The sequence below is a fragment of the Metarhizium brunneum genome, chromosome 4 (genome assembly GCF_013426205.1).
Source record: "Metarhizium brunneum chromosome 4, complete sequence".
Taxonomy (NCBI): Eukaryota; Fungi; Ascomycota; class Sordariomycetes; order Hypocreales; family Clavicipitaceae; genus Metarhizium; species Metarhizium brunneum.
The window spans coordinates 3,594,836-3,607,478 of record NC_089425.1 but is presented as its reverse complement, the minus strand read 5'-3'; the positions used below and the strand labels follow the sequence as shown (position 1 = coordinate 3,607,478).

Here is a 12,643-nt window from a genome sequence, read left to right as displayed (position 1 = left end):
CCTGGTCGGCCTGTGATTTCCCAGCAACCCCGACACTTGTTGGACACACACAACGCGCAACTCCCACCGCTCGGGGAGGGGGACTTTGAGCCTTGCCAAGTTGGACGAGATCCAGGCCTCGGCCCCCAATATCCACCCCGAGTCGGGCTACGCTTCTCATCGATATTCTCGCCGCGCCGTGTGCCCTAGTCCCGAGTACAAACGCCCGACAGTGAGGTTTCAGATAGCCATTTCACCGCCGCCACACGAAGGGGCATGTCTCACGACCAATCCGCCCAACCAGGCAGGGCTTCCCCGTCACCAGAACATGCAACAGCCTCATATCGACACTCGGCCGATTTTCCAATGCACCACGCCGGGCCGACCCCGTTTCAGAAATGGGCCGCCTCTGCCTCCGACTCGCAGTTCAACGCCGTGGCCGGTGCCGTGGGCGGATTCGCCTCCGGAGTCATCACTTGTCCTCTTGACGTCATCAAGACGAAGCTTCAGGCGCAGGGTATGTATAGAGTGCTGCAAGATGGGCGGCACGTCGGACAACCGAGGATGTATAATGGTCTGAGTGGCACAGCCAATGTGATTTGGAGGGAGGAGGGTATTCGGGGCATGTATCGTGGCCTGGGTCCCATTGTCATGGGATACTTGCCTACCTGGGCAGTTTGGTTTACCGTCTATAACAAGAGCAAAGTCTGGATGGCCCAGTACTCTGGTAGGTTCTCCCGCTCGTCCCATGGTCGAATAGCCCGATTCCGTGGGTTGTCCTTTACTGACATGATTGCAGATAGTACACATCTGATCAACTTCTGGTCTTCCATCATTGCTGGCGCCAGTAGCACCATTGTCACCAATCCGATATGGGTTATTAAAACACGGCTCATGTCACAGAGCCACTCTCCTGCCCGAGACCATGCACATTATATGTTTCCGAAGCCTGGCAACACCCCGACTGCCAGACCGACGCTGAACCACCCCTGGCACTATCGATCTACGCTTGACGCTGCTCGCAAAATGTACACGTCCGAGGGGCTAGTATCGTTCTACTCCGGCCTCACGCCTGCACTCCTCGGATTGACCCACGTGGCCGTTCAGTTTCCTACGTATGAATATCTCAAGACCCAGTTCACAGGCCAGGGGATGGGTGAGGGTGCAGGAGAAGCACACTGGTTCGGCATTCTCTCAGCATCGGTGCTCTCCAAGATCCTGGCCAGCAGCGCCACTTATCCGCATGAAGTTATCCGAACTCGACTGCAAACCCAACGGCGGCCAGTAGCCGGTGAACAGTTTCTGCAAGGGCTGGGCATCGCCGCACCGGACCCGGCCAAGGACCCCACAGTCGACGGCCGCAAATACCGCGGCATTGTCACGACGTTTCGAACGATCCTTCGGGAGGAGGGTTGGAGGGCGTTCTACGCCGGCTTGGGGACCAACATGATGCGTGCTGTGCCCGCGGCCACCGTCACAATGTTGACATACGAATACGTCATGAGATTCCTCCACCGAGCAAAGGAAGAGGGCAGGGCCAAGATGCACATGCACAAAAGCCAACCATGAGTGGGCAGTGAGGCGGAATTCGCGTCGCCAAACACTCACATGCAGCCCTCACCGCTGACTTGGGAAAAACACCTCATCTTTCTTTTCTATAACACATACATGCTATATATACATATTTACCAGAGGACGTGGCTGCTTGATACTACGAGCAAAGCCGGAGATACCCCCACATGGAGACGGTTGTAGCTATAGACGAACCTGGTTTATGGAGTGGAAATCTATCCGCCTGTTAATTTTTTTTTTGACCATTTGGTCACAATACGCCTTCGTCCGGACGCGCTTGCTCTTTATTCTAGACTTTGTGCAAGGAGAGCGATGGAAGAGTGTTGAGAGACTGAGGGGCATGCATGAGAGGAGCATGGAAATATCGCAAGGCCATCAAGGGGAACATGAAGGCGGAGTGGGCAGGGCATGGTGTAGCATTACCTGTACATACATGGCGTGGGAGTTTTCTTTTAATACAGCCACATTTCGGGTTCTATGTGTTGTGCATTTACATTTGGGCCTGCATCTATATGTGCTATCTCCGACCCGACTCCCTCCTGGCGGCTCTGATGGATGACCTCGTGTACCTACATCGGTCAGTCGAGTACAAATGTGCGGGGTCATGCCCGGGGGCGCCTACACGAATAAGAGGCTCGCCATGGCGAATGCGGCGACGGGCGCCATGAATTTCTACCAAGCGTAAGGATGATGTGCGCGCATGTTTTTGTTTGCCGGCATTGGGGAGGGTGGCGGTTGGGTCAGGGCAGGGTTGGACGTACGCGAGGGTCCATGCCGTGAATCGAGGATCTGGGCGTGCTCGCTACTGGCGATGGACAAGGCAGAGCGTGCCCGTGGTAGATTTGACAATGGCGTCGGTTGATCTGGTCGGGATGACGGTGGGTGGTGCAAGTCTCTGTTCAGGGATTTGCGAAACGGCAAGGTGCGAGTACTGGATGCTGTTTTTTTTTATTCGGAGGACTTTGTTTACCCGGTGTTTATAAGCCCGTTTTAGTCACAAACGGTCTGGTGGCATAAGATGGCCACGGTCGCCTGGAAAACGACAGGCGCAGGCATTGAACTTGGCTGTGCGAACAGTGAAAAGGGGACGTCGAACAAAACAATTACTCCTAGGCCTGGGGGTCGAACCCGGAGCTCGCACCAGGCAAGCGCCGGATGAACAGCGGTCGAGCACACATATTTATATTCTGTGCAGTCAACTGGTGTGGATGCCGGTGGCCCAAGCTCCCTGCAAGCCTCACCCATAAGCACGTCACATCACGTCGGCCCGGATTGGAGCTCGACTTTGCAAGCTTCCCCGACCAACCAGAATAATCGGCCACAGGGGCTGGCGGTCCAGAACACCTCAACCCGATGCCTCCTCCAGCAGCTCGGATGCACGCATGTGCGAAAGGTGAAGCGGACAGGGAAAATTGAAAGGGGCAGGCAGCGCTGGAGAGGGCAAAAAGGCCATGGGCTCTGCGTCCAGCGTGCCGGGGGCTGCTCCAGTGTTCAATGTTCAATGTTCGCTTGGCCAGCAGACGGAGGTGCTCCGCCCAGCGCACGCGCACCAGACCAGTATCAATGATTGACCAGACGGCCTGTGCCGCCCGCCGCCCTCTGTGGTGTTGTGTGGTGTCGGTTCAATGTTGTGCTGTGTCAATGTCTGGTTTCGGTTGCTCTGCCACGTCCTTCGCGACAGAGTGCGCTCTCTTGTCGCGCCGATAAGACCTGGCGCAAGCTGGATTCTCTCCCATCCGGCCCCCTTTTACCCTTCAAACTTCTCTCACACCTCTGCCGCCCTCCCACGCCATTTGCTCTTGTTTGAATTTGAAGCCAGCGTCGCCAGCCTTGCAGAAGAACCACCACCATGCCCGTCGAACTGCGCAAACGCAAGGCACCGCAGCCACCGCCTGCCCCGGCGCCGGCTGCAAAGAAGGCCACCAAGCCTGGCAGGCCGGCCAAGTCCAAGAAGCCAGAGCCCGCGGCCAAGAAGGAAGACGAGAAGCCCGCTGCTGCTGCTGCCGCCGCCTCTCCTGCTCCCGCTGCTGCGCCGTCGAGCAAAAAAGTCGCCGTCGGCCAAGTCATTGACCTGGATGGTTTTGGCGGAGAGATCCAGACCAACGACGGCGAAACGACCACGTTGAAGAAGCTGCTCGAGGAGAGCGGGAGCGGCGTTGTCCTGTTCACCTACCCCAAGGCCTCGACGCCGGGATGTAAGTTTTTTTTTTTTTTTTGGCTCCTCATCGCACTCCGTTTGCGCGAGCCGGGCGCGCGCGTCACCCTCTCATGTACATGTTGACGGGGCGCTGATGTATCAAAACCAGGCACAAACCAGGTCTGCCTCTTCCGCGACTCCTACGCCCCTCTCACCGCCGACGGCCTCGCCATCTACGGCCTTAGTGCAGACTCGCCCAAGGCCAATACCACGTTCAAGGAGAAGCAGAAGCTCCCGTACCCGCTGCTGTGTGATCCCCAGGCCACTCTCATCGCCGCCATTGGGCTCAAGAAGCAGCCCAAGGGTACGCAGCGCGGCGTGTTTGTGGTTGACAAGAAGGGCAAGGTGCTTGTTGCCCAGCCGGGCAGTCCTGCCGGGACCGTGGACAAGGTCAAGGCTTTGGTGGAGGAGTTGAAGGGGTAATTACCCTTTTTGTTTTTGTTCATGGTGCGCTTTGGGTCTGGACTTTGGTTGGCGATCTCGCGGGTTGGATGACACGGTTTTTGTAATCACGGAGGTACGGGTCTTACCTATGAGACCTAGCTTTTGGAGGCTATTGAGGCAGACGCGAGGTCTTGCGGGTAGTTTAGTTTGCGGGCGCCAACTTGCAGTTGCATCAGGGTTCTTGTTGTTGGAAGAGGGGAAAGGAATCATGGATTGCCAATGAGCGCAGAACTTATTACTATCAAATATGTTGTGTGCGGCCATTTGAGTTTTGGAGTGAGTCACTTGCACGCAACCTGTGTTTTGCGTCCATGTAGCGGGTTTGCTGGCGCGCAGCCATGAATCTTAATTCCATATCGTGTTTCCCTTGGTACTTCCCATATCGCGGTTCTCTGGTTTAGGCACGACGAGTAGGTACACGGTGCTTGTACAAGTACGCCCTGCCTATGCAATGAGGGCACGAATACTGTTTGACGTCTAACGATCGAGAGACTCCCAACTGAAGCTCATCAACATATCAAGGGATTTCGCCCGATAGCTTGTTGATCTGGGAGCACCTCATTTGAGTCGAGAGCGAGTCCCAGCCAGCCAGTCCCATGAATAAATGCGACGGAATTAGTATAGGGTAAGACGTCTCGGCAAAACACCGGCCCCAAGCCGACACCCAATGATCACGACCGCATATCCAACCTCAAAACGCTCGTCTATCCGTCAACCCCATCCCAGCGACCGCACTCAATCTGTCGCAACGTCACAATGTCGGCTCAAGCGGTGGCCAAGGCTGCCGGAGGCGTCGTCTCCATCGCCAAGGTATGCTCCAATGCCGACCACAAATCATGCCACCCGATCAATTGGTCCGTCCGACCATGCTAACACCGCTGCCTGCTCGCGATAGAAACAAACCGTCCAGTCCACCGGAGTGTGGGAATCCATCCGCAAGGCCCTCGCCATTGACGCCAACCGCTCCAACGGCGTGCCGCTGAACCCGTACTTCCGCAACCCTCCACCCGGCAGCAACGACCCCATGGCCTACGACGACCCCGTCACCGTGCCGGCCGGCGACATCGCCGACAATCCCTACTGGAAGCGCGACCACCGCCGCCACTACCCCAAGCTGAGCGTCATGAACCAGGCCGACGTGGCTAGCCTGCTGACGATTGGGAGCGCCGCCGCACCCAAGGTTGATCTGATTGGCGAGGCGGGCGAGAAGCAGCTCGTCGCGGCGAAGCAGGAGGGCGAGACGGGTCTGGCCAAGTGTCTCGAGAAGACGAGCGGCAAGGACGTCTTTGTGGACGGCCTGCCGCCGCTGCCCAGCGGCCAGAGCCTTACGTCGGGCTCGTGGGACGTGTACAAGTATGAGCTGACGGAGGAGAATACATATCCCCAGGGGTGAGTGTTACCGGAGCGATGTACGTTCCTTGTAGGAAGAGAGTGATTTGCTAACTGCTCCTAGCTACCCTTGCCGGACTTTTGTATAGATGGTGCTCGGGGGTTGGAAGGGGGGGTGATGACTTGTACATACGACATGTAGCACGACGAGGTGATAGAACCGGTTCTCCTTTGTAATGAGAATTCAAAAAACGCCTTCTACACTTTTTTAAACTATTGTAGCGGATGAATCCAACGCTAGTTTTTTCATTAAAAGATATGCCGCCGCGCCGTGTATCCCGTACATTATTTTATCCCACGCCAGGTGGTGATGGCACGCCATGTGGTCATGCAACCGAAAGTATGAATCATGCCTTCATGAGGCCATCCTCTCGACGACCTTGACCTTTCCCTGGGCCCTCTTGACCCGGTCGTCGAAATCCTGAACCGCCTCGTCTGTGTTTTCTGTCGACAACGTGTCCGGCTCCACTAGGGAGTACACCATTCTCACATTCTTCTCTAGCCTGGCATTGTTCGGCAGCGAGGGCAATGCGCATGCCTTCTTGTCCTCCTGCGTGTCCGAGCAGCCGCCCCCTTCTTCTGGGCTGTGTTTCGCCCGGGGCGGTATTCTGTTGGCCCATACGATGGCTCGGCTGGCTAGGCGGCCACTCTCAAGGAACTTGTCGAAACCCTGTTGCATGCCGAAGGAGCGGCCCTCCATGCGGCCTGCTTTTTCGCCGTCGGCAAGGCCCTGGCTGTAGCCTCGTTGGTAAAAGTTGTCTTCGAGATTGAGAACATCGTCGAAGGGGTCTGGTGTGGAAGGCATGCTCTTGGGATATTGGGGGGAAGGGTGGTGGAAGTGGTGGTGAGACCAGGGTGGCGATGACAAAGATTGAGGTCGTATATTGTAGGTGGTCAGGGTAGGGAGTCTGACTCAGTGGGGCTTTTGGGTTTGGGGGATATCAAATCGACGTCTTCTCTGTTGGCAAGGGTCCCTCTATTAGGGGTGCACTAACGGAGTAAAAGCCGGGCAATCTTGATGTATAATGTGTGAGAGAACACTGGACGCTGTCTGGTGTTACTTGAGAATAGAGTGTGTTTTCGTACAGGTTGGGGAGTCATTGGCCTGGCACTGCGAGGTTCTGTGAGCTTCCCCGTGGAATTGTGCCGGGAAGGAAAGCCGAGAGGAAAGCAGTCGAGACCCATGGGTTGATTCCAATGCTTGAAAAACGGCAGACCGACGACTAGAGATGGTCCCTTACAATGTTGTCGCACATGTCATTCATGACATCCAGGGCGCTCCATGAACCCTGCATGTCAAAGCGAGATCGCGTGGCTGCCCCTCCTTCAATTGGAGGAGGGGCTGGGTTTTCCGCACCAAAAAATTGACCCCTCCATTTCCACGCCGCGCAGAGCCCAGACCTCACGTCGGATGACTCAGTCAGTAGTTACGTGCTTTGCCTCCTCCTACGTGCTCGAATATTTAACAATCGCCACACCCCATTGCCATTGAGAGCGACAAGCCGCATTTCCTCGCCCATACAACCTGCTGCAGAAAGATTTGGGGACGAAAAGAATTGACATGCCGGTTGATAATCCCATCCTGCCCGTCGAGGGCAAGAGGAACATCCTCATCACCAGTGCTCTGCCTTACGTCAACAATGTCCCTCATCTGGGCAACATTGTGGGCAGCGTGCTAAGTGCCGATGTCTTCTCGCGATATAGCAAGCTTCGCGATCGCCCGACCCTCTACATTTGCGGAACAGACGAGTACGGCACTGCCACGGAGACGAAAGCGCTGGAGACGGGCCAGACCCCCCAGCAGCTGTGTGACGAGTTCCACGTCAAGCACAAGGAGGTCTACGACTGGTTTGAGATTGGCTTCGATCACTTCGGCCGCACCACCACCCAGAAGCAGACAGAGATTGTCCAGGACATTTTCTTAAAACTACACGAGAACGGATTCCTGGAGGAACGTACCACGACGCAGCCGTACTGTGAGAAGCATGATGGCTACCTGGCCGATCGATTCGTCGAGGGAACCTGCCCCAAGTGTGGCTATGATGATGCCAGAGGTGACCAGTGCGACAAGTGCGGAGGGCTTTTGGACCCCTTTGAGTTGATCAACCCCCGGTGCAAGGTTGATGGCGCTCAACCCATCCCTCGCGATACCAAGCACATCTTTTTGAAGCTCGACATGCTTCAGTCCGACATCGAAAAGTGGTTTGAGGAGGCGCACAAGAAGTACGGATGGCCGCAGAATGGCGTCGGCATTACCCAGTCTTGGTTGACCAAGGGCCTCGAGGGCCGCAGTATCACCAGAGATCTGAAGTGGGGTGTCCCGATCCCGCTGCCCGGATATGAGAAGAAGGTCATCTACGTGTGGTTCGACGCCTGTATCGGATACCCCTCCATCACGGCCAACTACACGGATGAGTGGGAGAAGTGGTGGAAGAACCCAGACAACGTTACGCTGTACCAGTTCATGGGCAAGGACAATGTGCCCTTCCACACTGTCATTTTCCCTGGTTCAGAAATCGGAACCGGCTACAAGTGGACCATGCTAAACCACCTGTCAACTACCGAGTACCTCAACTACGAGAACGGCAAATTCTCCAAGTCGAGAGGTGTCGGCGTGTTTGGAAACCAGGTGAAGGATATCGGCATCTCCCCGTCCGTCTGGAGATACTACCTCTTGTCAAACCGTCCCGAATCTGGAGACACTCAGTTTGAGTGGCAGAACTTTGCCCTCGCCAACAACAGCGAGCTGCTCGCCAACTTTGGCAACTTTGTCAACCGTATTGTCAAGTTTGTCAATGCCAAATGCGACGGCACCATTCCCGAATACTCCGCCACCTATACCGACGACACTTTCGACTTTGCCGGGTGGATCCTTCGTGTCAATGCCCTCCTGTCCGAGTATGTCGACCTCATGGAGAAGGTCCACATTCGTGCCGGTGTGAAGAAGCTCATGGAGATTAGCACCGAGGGCAACACCTTGCTGCAGTACAGACTGGACAACACCAACTTGGTTGAGAAGCCCGAGAGAACCAAGACTGTGATTGGTCTCGCCCTCAACCTGTGCCACCTGCTGGCTTCTCTTGCGTCGCCGTACATGCCCTCGACATCAGAGTCTATCTGCAAACAGCTAAACACCACTCTTGCGTTCATCCCTGACGTCTGGGACCCTGAGATTCTCAAGTCTGGCCACAAGATTGGCAAAGCTGCCTACCTATTTACTCGTATCGACGACAAGAAGGTTGCCGAATGGAAGACGGCGTATGGAGGCAGTGCCGAGTCTCGTGCTGCGGAAGAGGCTGCCAAGAGGAAGAAGCAGGAAGAAAAGGAGAAAAAGAAGGCGAGAAAGGCGGTCAAGGCTGCGGGGGGCACCCAGGCCACTACTGGCGAAAACTCGGCGTCAAAGGAGGAGAAGAAGAAAGAGGATGGAGCTGCTGTGCCTCCTGCTGCGGGTGATACGAAGGACTTGCCTATCCGGGTCAAGCCTGACGGGCAGTAGACAAAGATTAGAGTTTAGACGGTGTTGTATGATGTGTGGTTATTCGAGATGCCATTTTGGAAGGGCTATGGTCTGGGGACGGCGACGACGGCATGAAAGGCTTTTGGAATGAGGCATGAAGCGAGAGGGCATGGCTGGCGTAGTACAGAGATATAGCAATCATGTCATAGTGATAGACTTGGTGTGCCAAAGAGAAACGATTTTTCTTTTTCTTTTCTTTTAAATCAATGACTATACCGATTTAGAGTGAAATGTTTGTCGTGGATGGACGGTGGCGCCTTGGCTAGAAAGTGCAAAATGCGACTACCTTTGAAAGTGGCATCTATGAAGTGCACTAAAATGAAAATGGTGCACACTAAAATATAGGAAAAATGCATTCCCAATCTACTATGCTTACTGTAGATTAGCCACGAGTTAAAAAAAACTTACTCGAGGCACGCTATTACAGTGCACTGTTTTTTACTCCTCGATATATAGGAAAGCTTATATATAACCCCTAACTTAATTCGGAGAGCGCTTACTACTATATATGTAAAAGTATAAGTATTTCAATTATAGCAAAGAAAGGGTATTTTTATTATATTCTTTGAGTAAGCACTTGTTTTTAAAAGATGCTATTATACATCAAGTATTGTCAAGCAAGAATACCAGACAGCAATTTCTTTCCTTTCCTTTCCTTTTCATCTGTTGGCGGCTTTTGTTTCTCGCCAAGGGTGCCACCGCAAGACCGAGTTCGCGGCCCCACATATCCCACCGCCGCCTCCATGAGGGGCAACAACTCCCCAAGCTCCGGCGTCGTGTGCCATCTACAACTCCAAAAAAACTTCGTCACACCACCCGCAGACACACCCGCGCACCGTCGGCCATCGCCTCAATCGATCTTGCGCGCGCCACTTCTCCCCCGATACCCTCGCCCTCCACAGCTACAGCGCATCTCCTCCCTTTTGGAACAACCAGGGCCAACAGAGCGTCCACAATGGACATCCGTGTCCTCAGCAGCGCGGACCTCCCGCTCATCCAGCACGCGAACCTGGAGAACCTCCCCGAAAACTACTTCCTCAAATACTACCTGTACCATGCGCTGTCATGGCCGCAACTAAGCTACGTCGCCGTGGACGTGAGCCGGCCGCCCAAGGGGCCCTACGACTACCCCAAGATTGTGGGCTACGTGCTGGCCAAGATGGAGGAGGAGCCGACCGACGGCGTGCAGCACGGCCACATCACGAGCTTGAGCGTCATGAGGACACACCGGCGGCTGGGCATTGCGGAGAAGCTCATGAGGCAGAGCCGTATGTTGTCTTGGGCCTTGAACCCCGTCTCTGCTGGGACCTTTGGCTTTGCGCAGTTTCTTTTACGAGGACTCGGCTAACATGTAACGTGGTGCAGAACAGGCAATGGTCGAAACCTTCCAGGCAAGGTACGTCTCGCTGCACGTGCGCGTCTCCAACGTCGCCGCTCGCCATCTGTACGAGGACACGCTGGGCTTCAAGAACGAAAAGGTGGAGGCAAAGTACTACGCCGACGGGGAAGATGCGTTTTGCATGCGTCTGGACCTGGACGAGATTAAGAGGCAGCTTGACGACGCGGAGAGGGAGACCAACGGCACGGACGGGGTGGACGAGGGCGAGGCCGTGGGCGAGGTTGGGCGGGATCCGGCGAAGAACAAGGATGACAAGGAGGGGAGGAAGATCAAGGTCGCGGTGGGGAGGAGTTTAGGTGTAGGCGCGTTGGTGGAGAAGGATGAGAGCAAGCATTAGAATTGGGGGGAGATGGTGGAATGGGCCGAGGATAGATATACCGGTGCATGAGATGAATGGCTTTCTCACTAAGTGGATAGATAAAATACGAGTGCAACCAAGGTGCTATGGATAGTTGGCCAGTGTGGGAGACGGTATACATTGGCAATGGGCTTGAAGTTGTGGTTCGGCGCGGTAATGCGACCAAGTCGGCTTGGACTGATGGACCACGATTCACTTGGCCCAACCTGTGATAAAGGGAAGACGAGACCTGTTGTTGTTTCACAAACACAAGGGACTACGATATTTCGGCAGCTGTCTGTCTCTTTGTTGTGTCTGCCTGGGGACTAGAAGCGCGGACTACACCTGGCGATATATATGAATCTATAAGTATACATGCAGGACTCACTTTGGACTACTTTGGATATATATAGGTGTGCTTATAGACTAATGAAGCCTCGATAGATGTGTCTGAAGGAATTCTTCCTCCGGCTTGCCGTTCTTTGTGTTAAGCGTGGCAGCGGCCATTTCACATCGTGCCGCTTCGTGATACTGGCTTGATACTGTCTTAAGATAAACGTTATGGTTTTTTTGTTCAGAGAACGTCTAATTCCTTCCACCCCACCCAAGTCCAAGCGTGACATGCCACGTTTGTGACTTTATAGCTCGCTTCAGGGGGCACATCTCACTCCGAGCGTTGTTGTTTCAGACCTCCTTCATCATGTTGTTCCGGCAGATGCCGTCAGCTCCTTGGTGTTATCCCACCACAAAGGACATCTTGCCACATGAGGGCTCTGTGAAACAATGTCAAGAATGGCTTTGGGAGAAGACACTCAGGGGCGGGCGAAGCAGGGCACCACCGGGACGATCGGGTCCCGACTCTTTCTTGCAGGACATGACCTCTTTGATGGGACGGACTCCTGGAATATGGGGTCATGTGGCTATGGAGGTAAAAAGACCTGGCTTTGGATGTACCATGAAAAGGGGGACGCTTGGATCGCTGGGACGTTTCGCAGCCGGGCCGTCCCCGTCATGGACCAACTCTCCCTGTGACCTGACAAAGCGGACGGAGCTTGTTGACACGGTGTTTTGGACGAGTTTGCGGGAATGTACGTCCCAGTAGCTGCAGGTCCAGGGAGCTCGTGCACTTGTTATGGCGACAAAGAGCGCTTGGGCTTCCCTGCGTGCGGGCCTGGATGCATAATGGGCCTGGTGACAGGTCATAAGAGCAAGATATTGCTGAACAGATGTCCTGTCCCCCTTTGTATGTATGTGTGTTCGCGCTCCCCTGGTCTGGGATGTGTGTAGATGACCACTGACCTTGGTCAATGTGTTGGTAGTCTCTGGGAACTCGGTGGCCGAGAGGGCTGCAGGCATAAAAGCGAGGCCTTAGGCCTTTTGCTCTCCTTTTCTCCTGTCTGGTCTGAGCATCTCGTGTCACCATCTCCATCACTCCATCATAGTCTACAAAATCATCATGTCCTCGGACATTTCCCCCCAAACCGGGCCTGCCCAGAGGACGAACACGACCGATATATTTGCGCTTCGCACAACCAACGAAGTCTAATAGAAAATAACTCAGAGCGCCCCGATACGGATATGCTACGCCCAGGGCGACACCATTACAACAATGTGAGACGAGCGGATCTTTTATCCATGGCCCGGCGCCAAACTTATTCATCGGGCCGGCTCCGACGCCAAAAGCCTTTACCCTCTTGATACACCAAACTTCCGTCATTTCCGCCGCATACCAAGGGGTTCTTATCGGGGAAGACGAAGAATGACATGCATGGCGCAAGGTTCCCCTTATCCTGGCTTGCTAGGAGGCCT

At 54.7% G+C, this 12,643-nt stretch overlaps 6 protein-coding genes across 6 annotated transcripts; 5 read left to right on the top strand and 1 right to left on the bottom strand.

Moving 5' to 3' along the window:
- Window positions 1–345: 345 nt before the first annotated feature.
- On the top strand, window positions 346–1,548 carry YIA6 (Mitochondrial nicotinamide adenine dinucleotide transporter 1; the record flags this gene model as incomplete). The annotated part of the gene is made up of 2 exons (XM_014689839.1): window positions 346–706; window positions 779–1,548. The coding sequence occupies 2 exons, from the start codon at window positions 346–348 to the stop codon at window positions 1,546–1,548; spliced, it is 1,131 nt and encodes a 376-aa protein (XP_014545325.1).
- A 1,852-nt stretch (window positions 1,549–3,400) lies between these two features.
- DOT5 (Peroxiredoxin DOT5) lies at window positions 3,401–4,171 on the top strand (the record flags this gene model as incomplete). Its single annotated transcript, XM_014689840.1, has 2 exons — window positions 3,401–3,746; window positions 3,858–4,171. 2 exons carry the CDS (start codon window positions 3,401–3,403, stop codon window positions 4,169–4,171), a joined length of 660 nt encoding a protein of 219 aa, XP_014545326.1.
- A 777-nt stretch (window positions 4,172–4,948) lies between these two features.
- On the top strand, window positions 4,949–5,670 carry NU21M (NADH-ubiquinone oxidoreductase 21 subunit; the record flags this gene model as incomplete). The annotated part of the gene is made up of 3 exons (XM_014689841.1): window positions 4,949–5,002; window positions 5,088–5,581; window positions 5,646–5,670. The coding sequence occupies 3 exons, from the start codon at window positions 4,949–4,951 to the stop codon at window positions 5,668–5,670; spliced, it is 573 nt and encodes a 190-aa protein (XP_014545327.1).
- A 266-nt stretch (window positions 5,671–5,936) lies between these two features.
- Window positions 5,937–6,386, bottom strand: LTO1 (the record flags this gene model as incomplete). Its single annotated transcript, XM_014689842.1, has 1 exon — window positions 5,937–6,386. The coding sequence occupies one exon, from the start codon at window positions 6,384–6,386 to the stop codon at window positions 5,937–5,939; it is 450 nt and encodes a 149-aa protein (XP_014545328.1).
- Window positions 6,387–7,142: 756 nt separating this feature from the next.
- Window positions 7,143–9,077, top strand: MES1 (Methionine--tRNA ligase, cytoplasmic; the record flags this gene model as incomplete). Its single annotated transcript, XM_014689843.1, has 1 exon — window positions 7,143–9,077. The coding sequence occupies one exon, from the start codon at window positions 7,143–7,145 to the stop codon at window positions 9,075–9,077; it is 1,935 nt and encodes a 644-aa protein (XP_014545329.1).
- A 976-nt stretch (window positions 9,078–10,053) lies between these two features.
- ard1 (N-terminal acetyltransferase A complex catalytic subunit ard1) lies at window positions 10,054–10,834 on the top strand (the record flags this gene model as incomplete). The annotated part of the gene is made up of 2 exons (XM_014689844.1): window positions 10,054–10,366; window positions 10,464–10,834. The coding sequence occupies 2 exons, from the start codon at window positions 10,054–10,056 to the stop codon at window positions 10,832–10,834; spliced, it is 684 nt and encodes a 227-aa protein (XP_014545330.1).
- Between the last annotated feature and the right edge of the window lie 1,809 nt (window positions 10,835–12,643).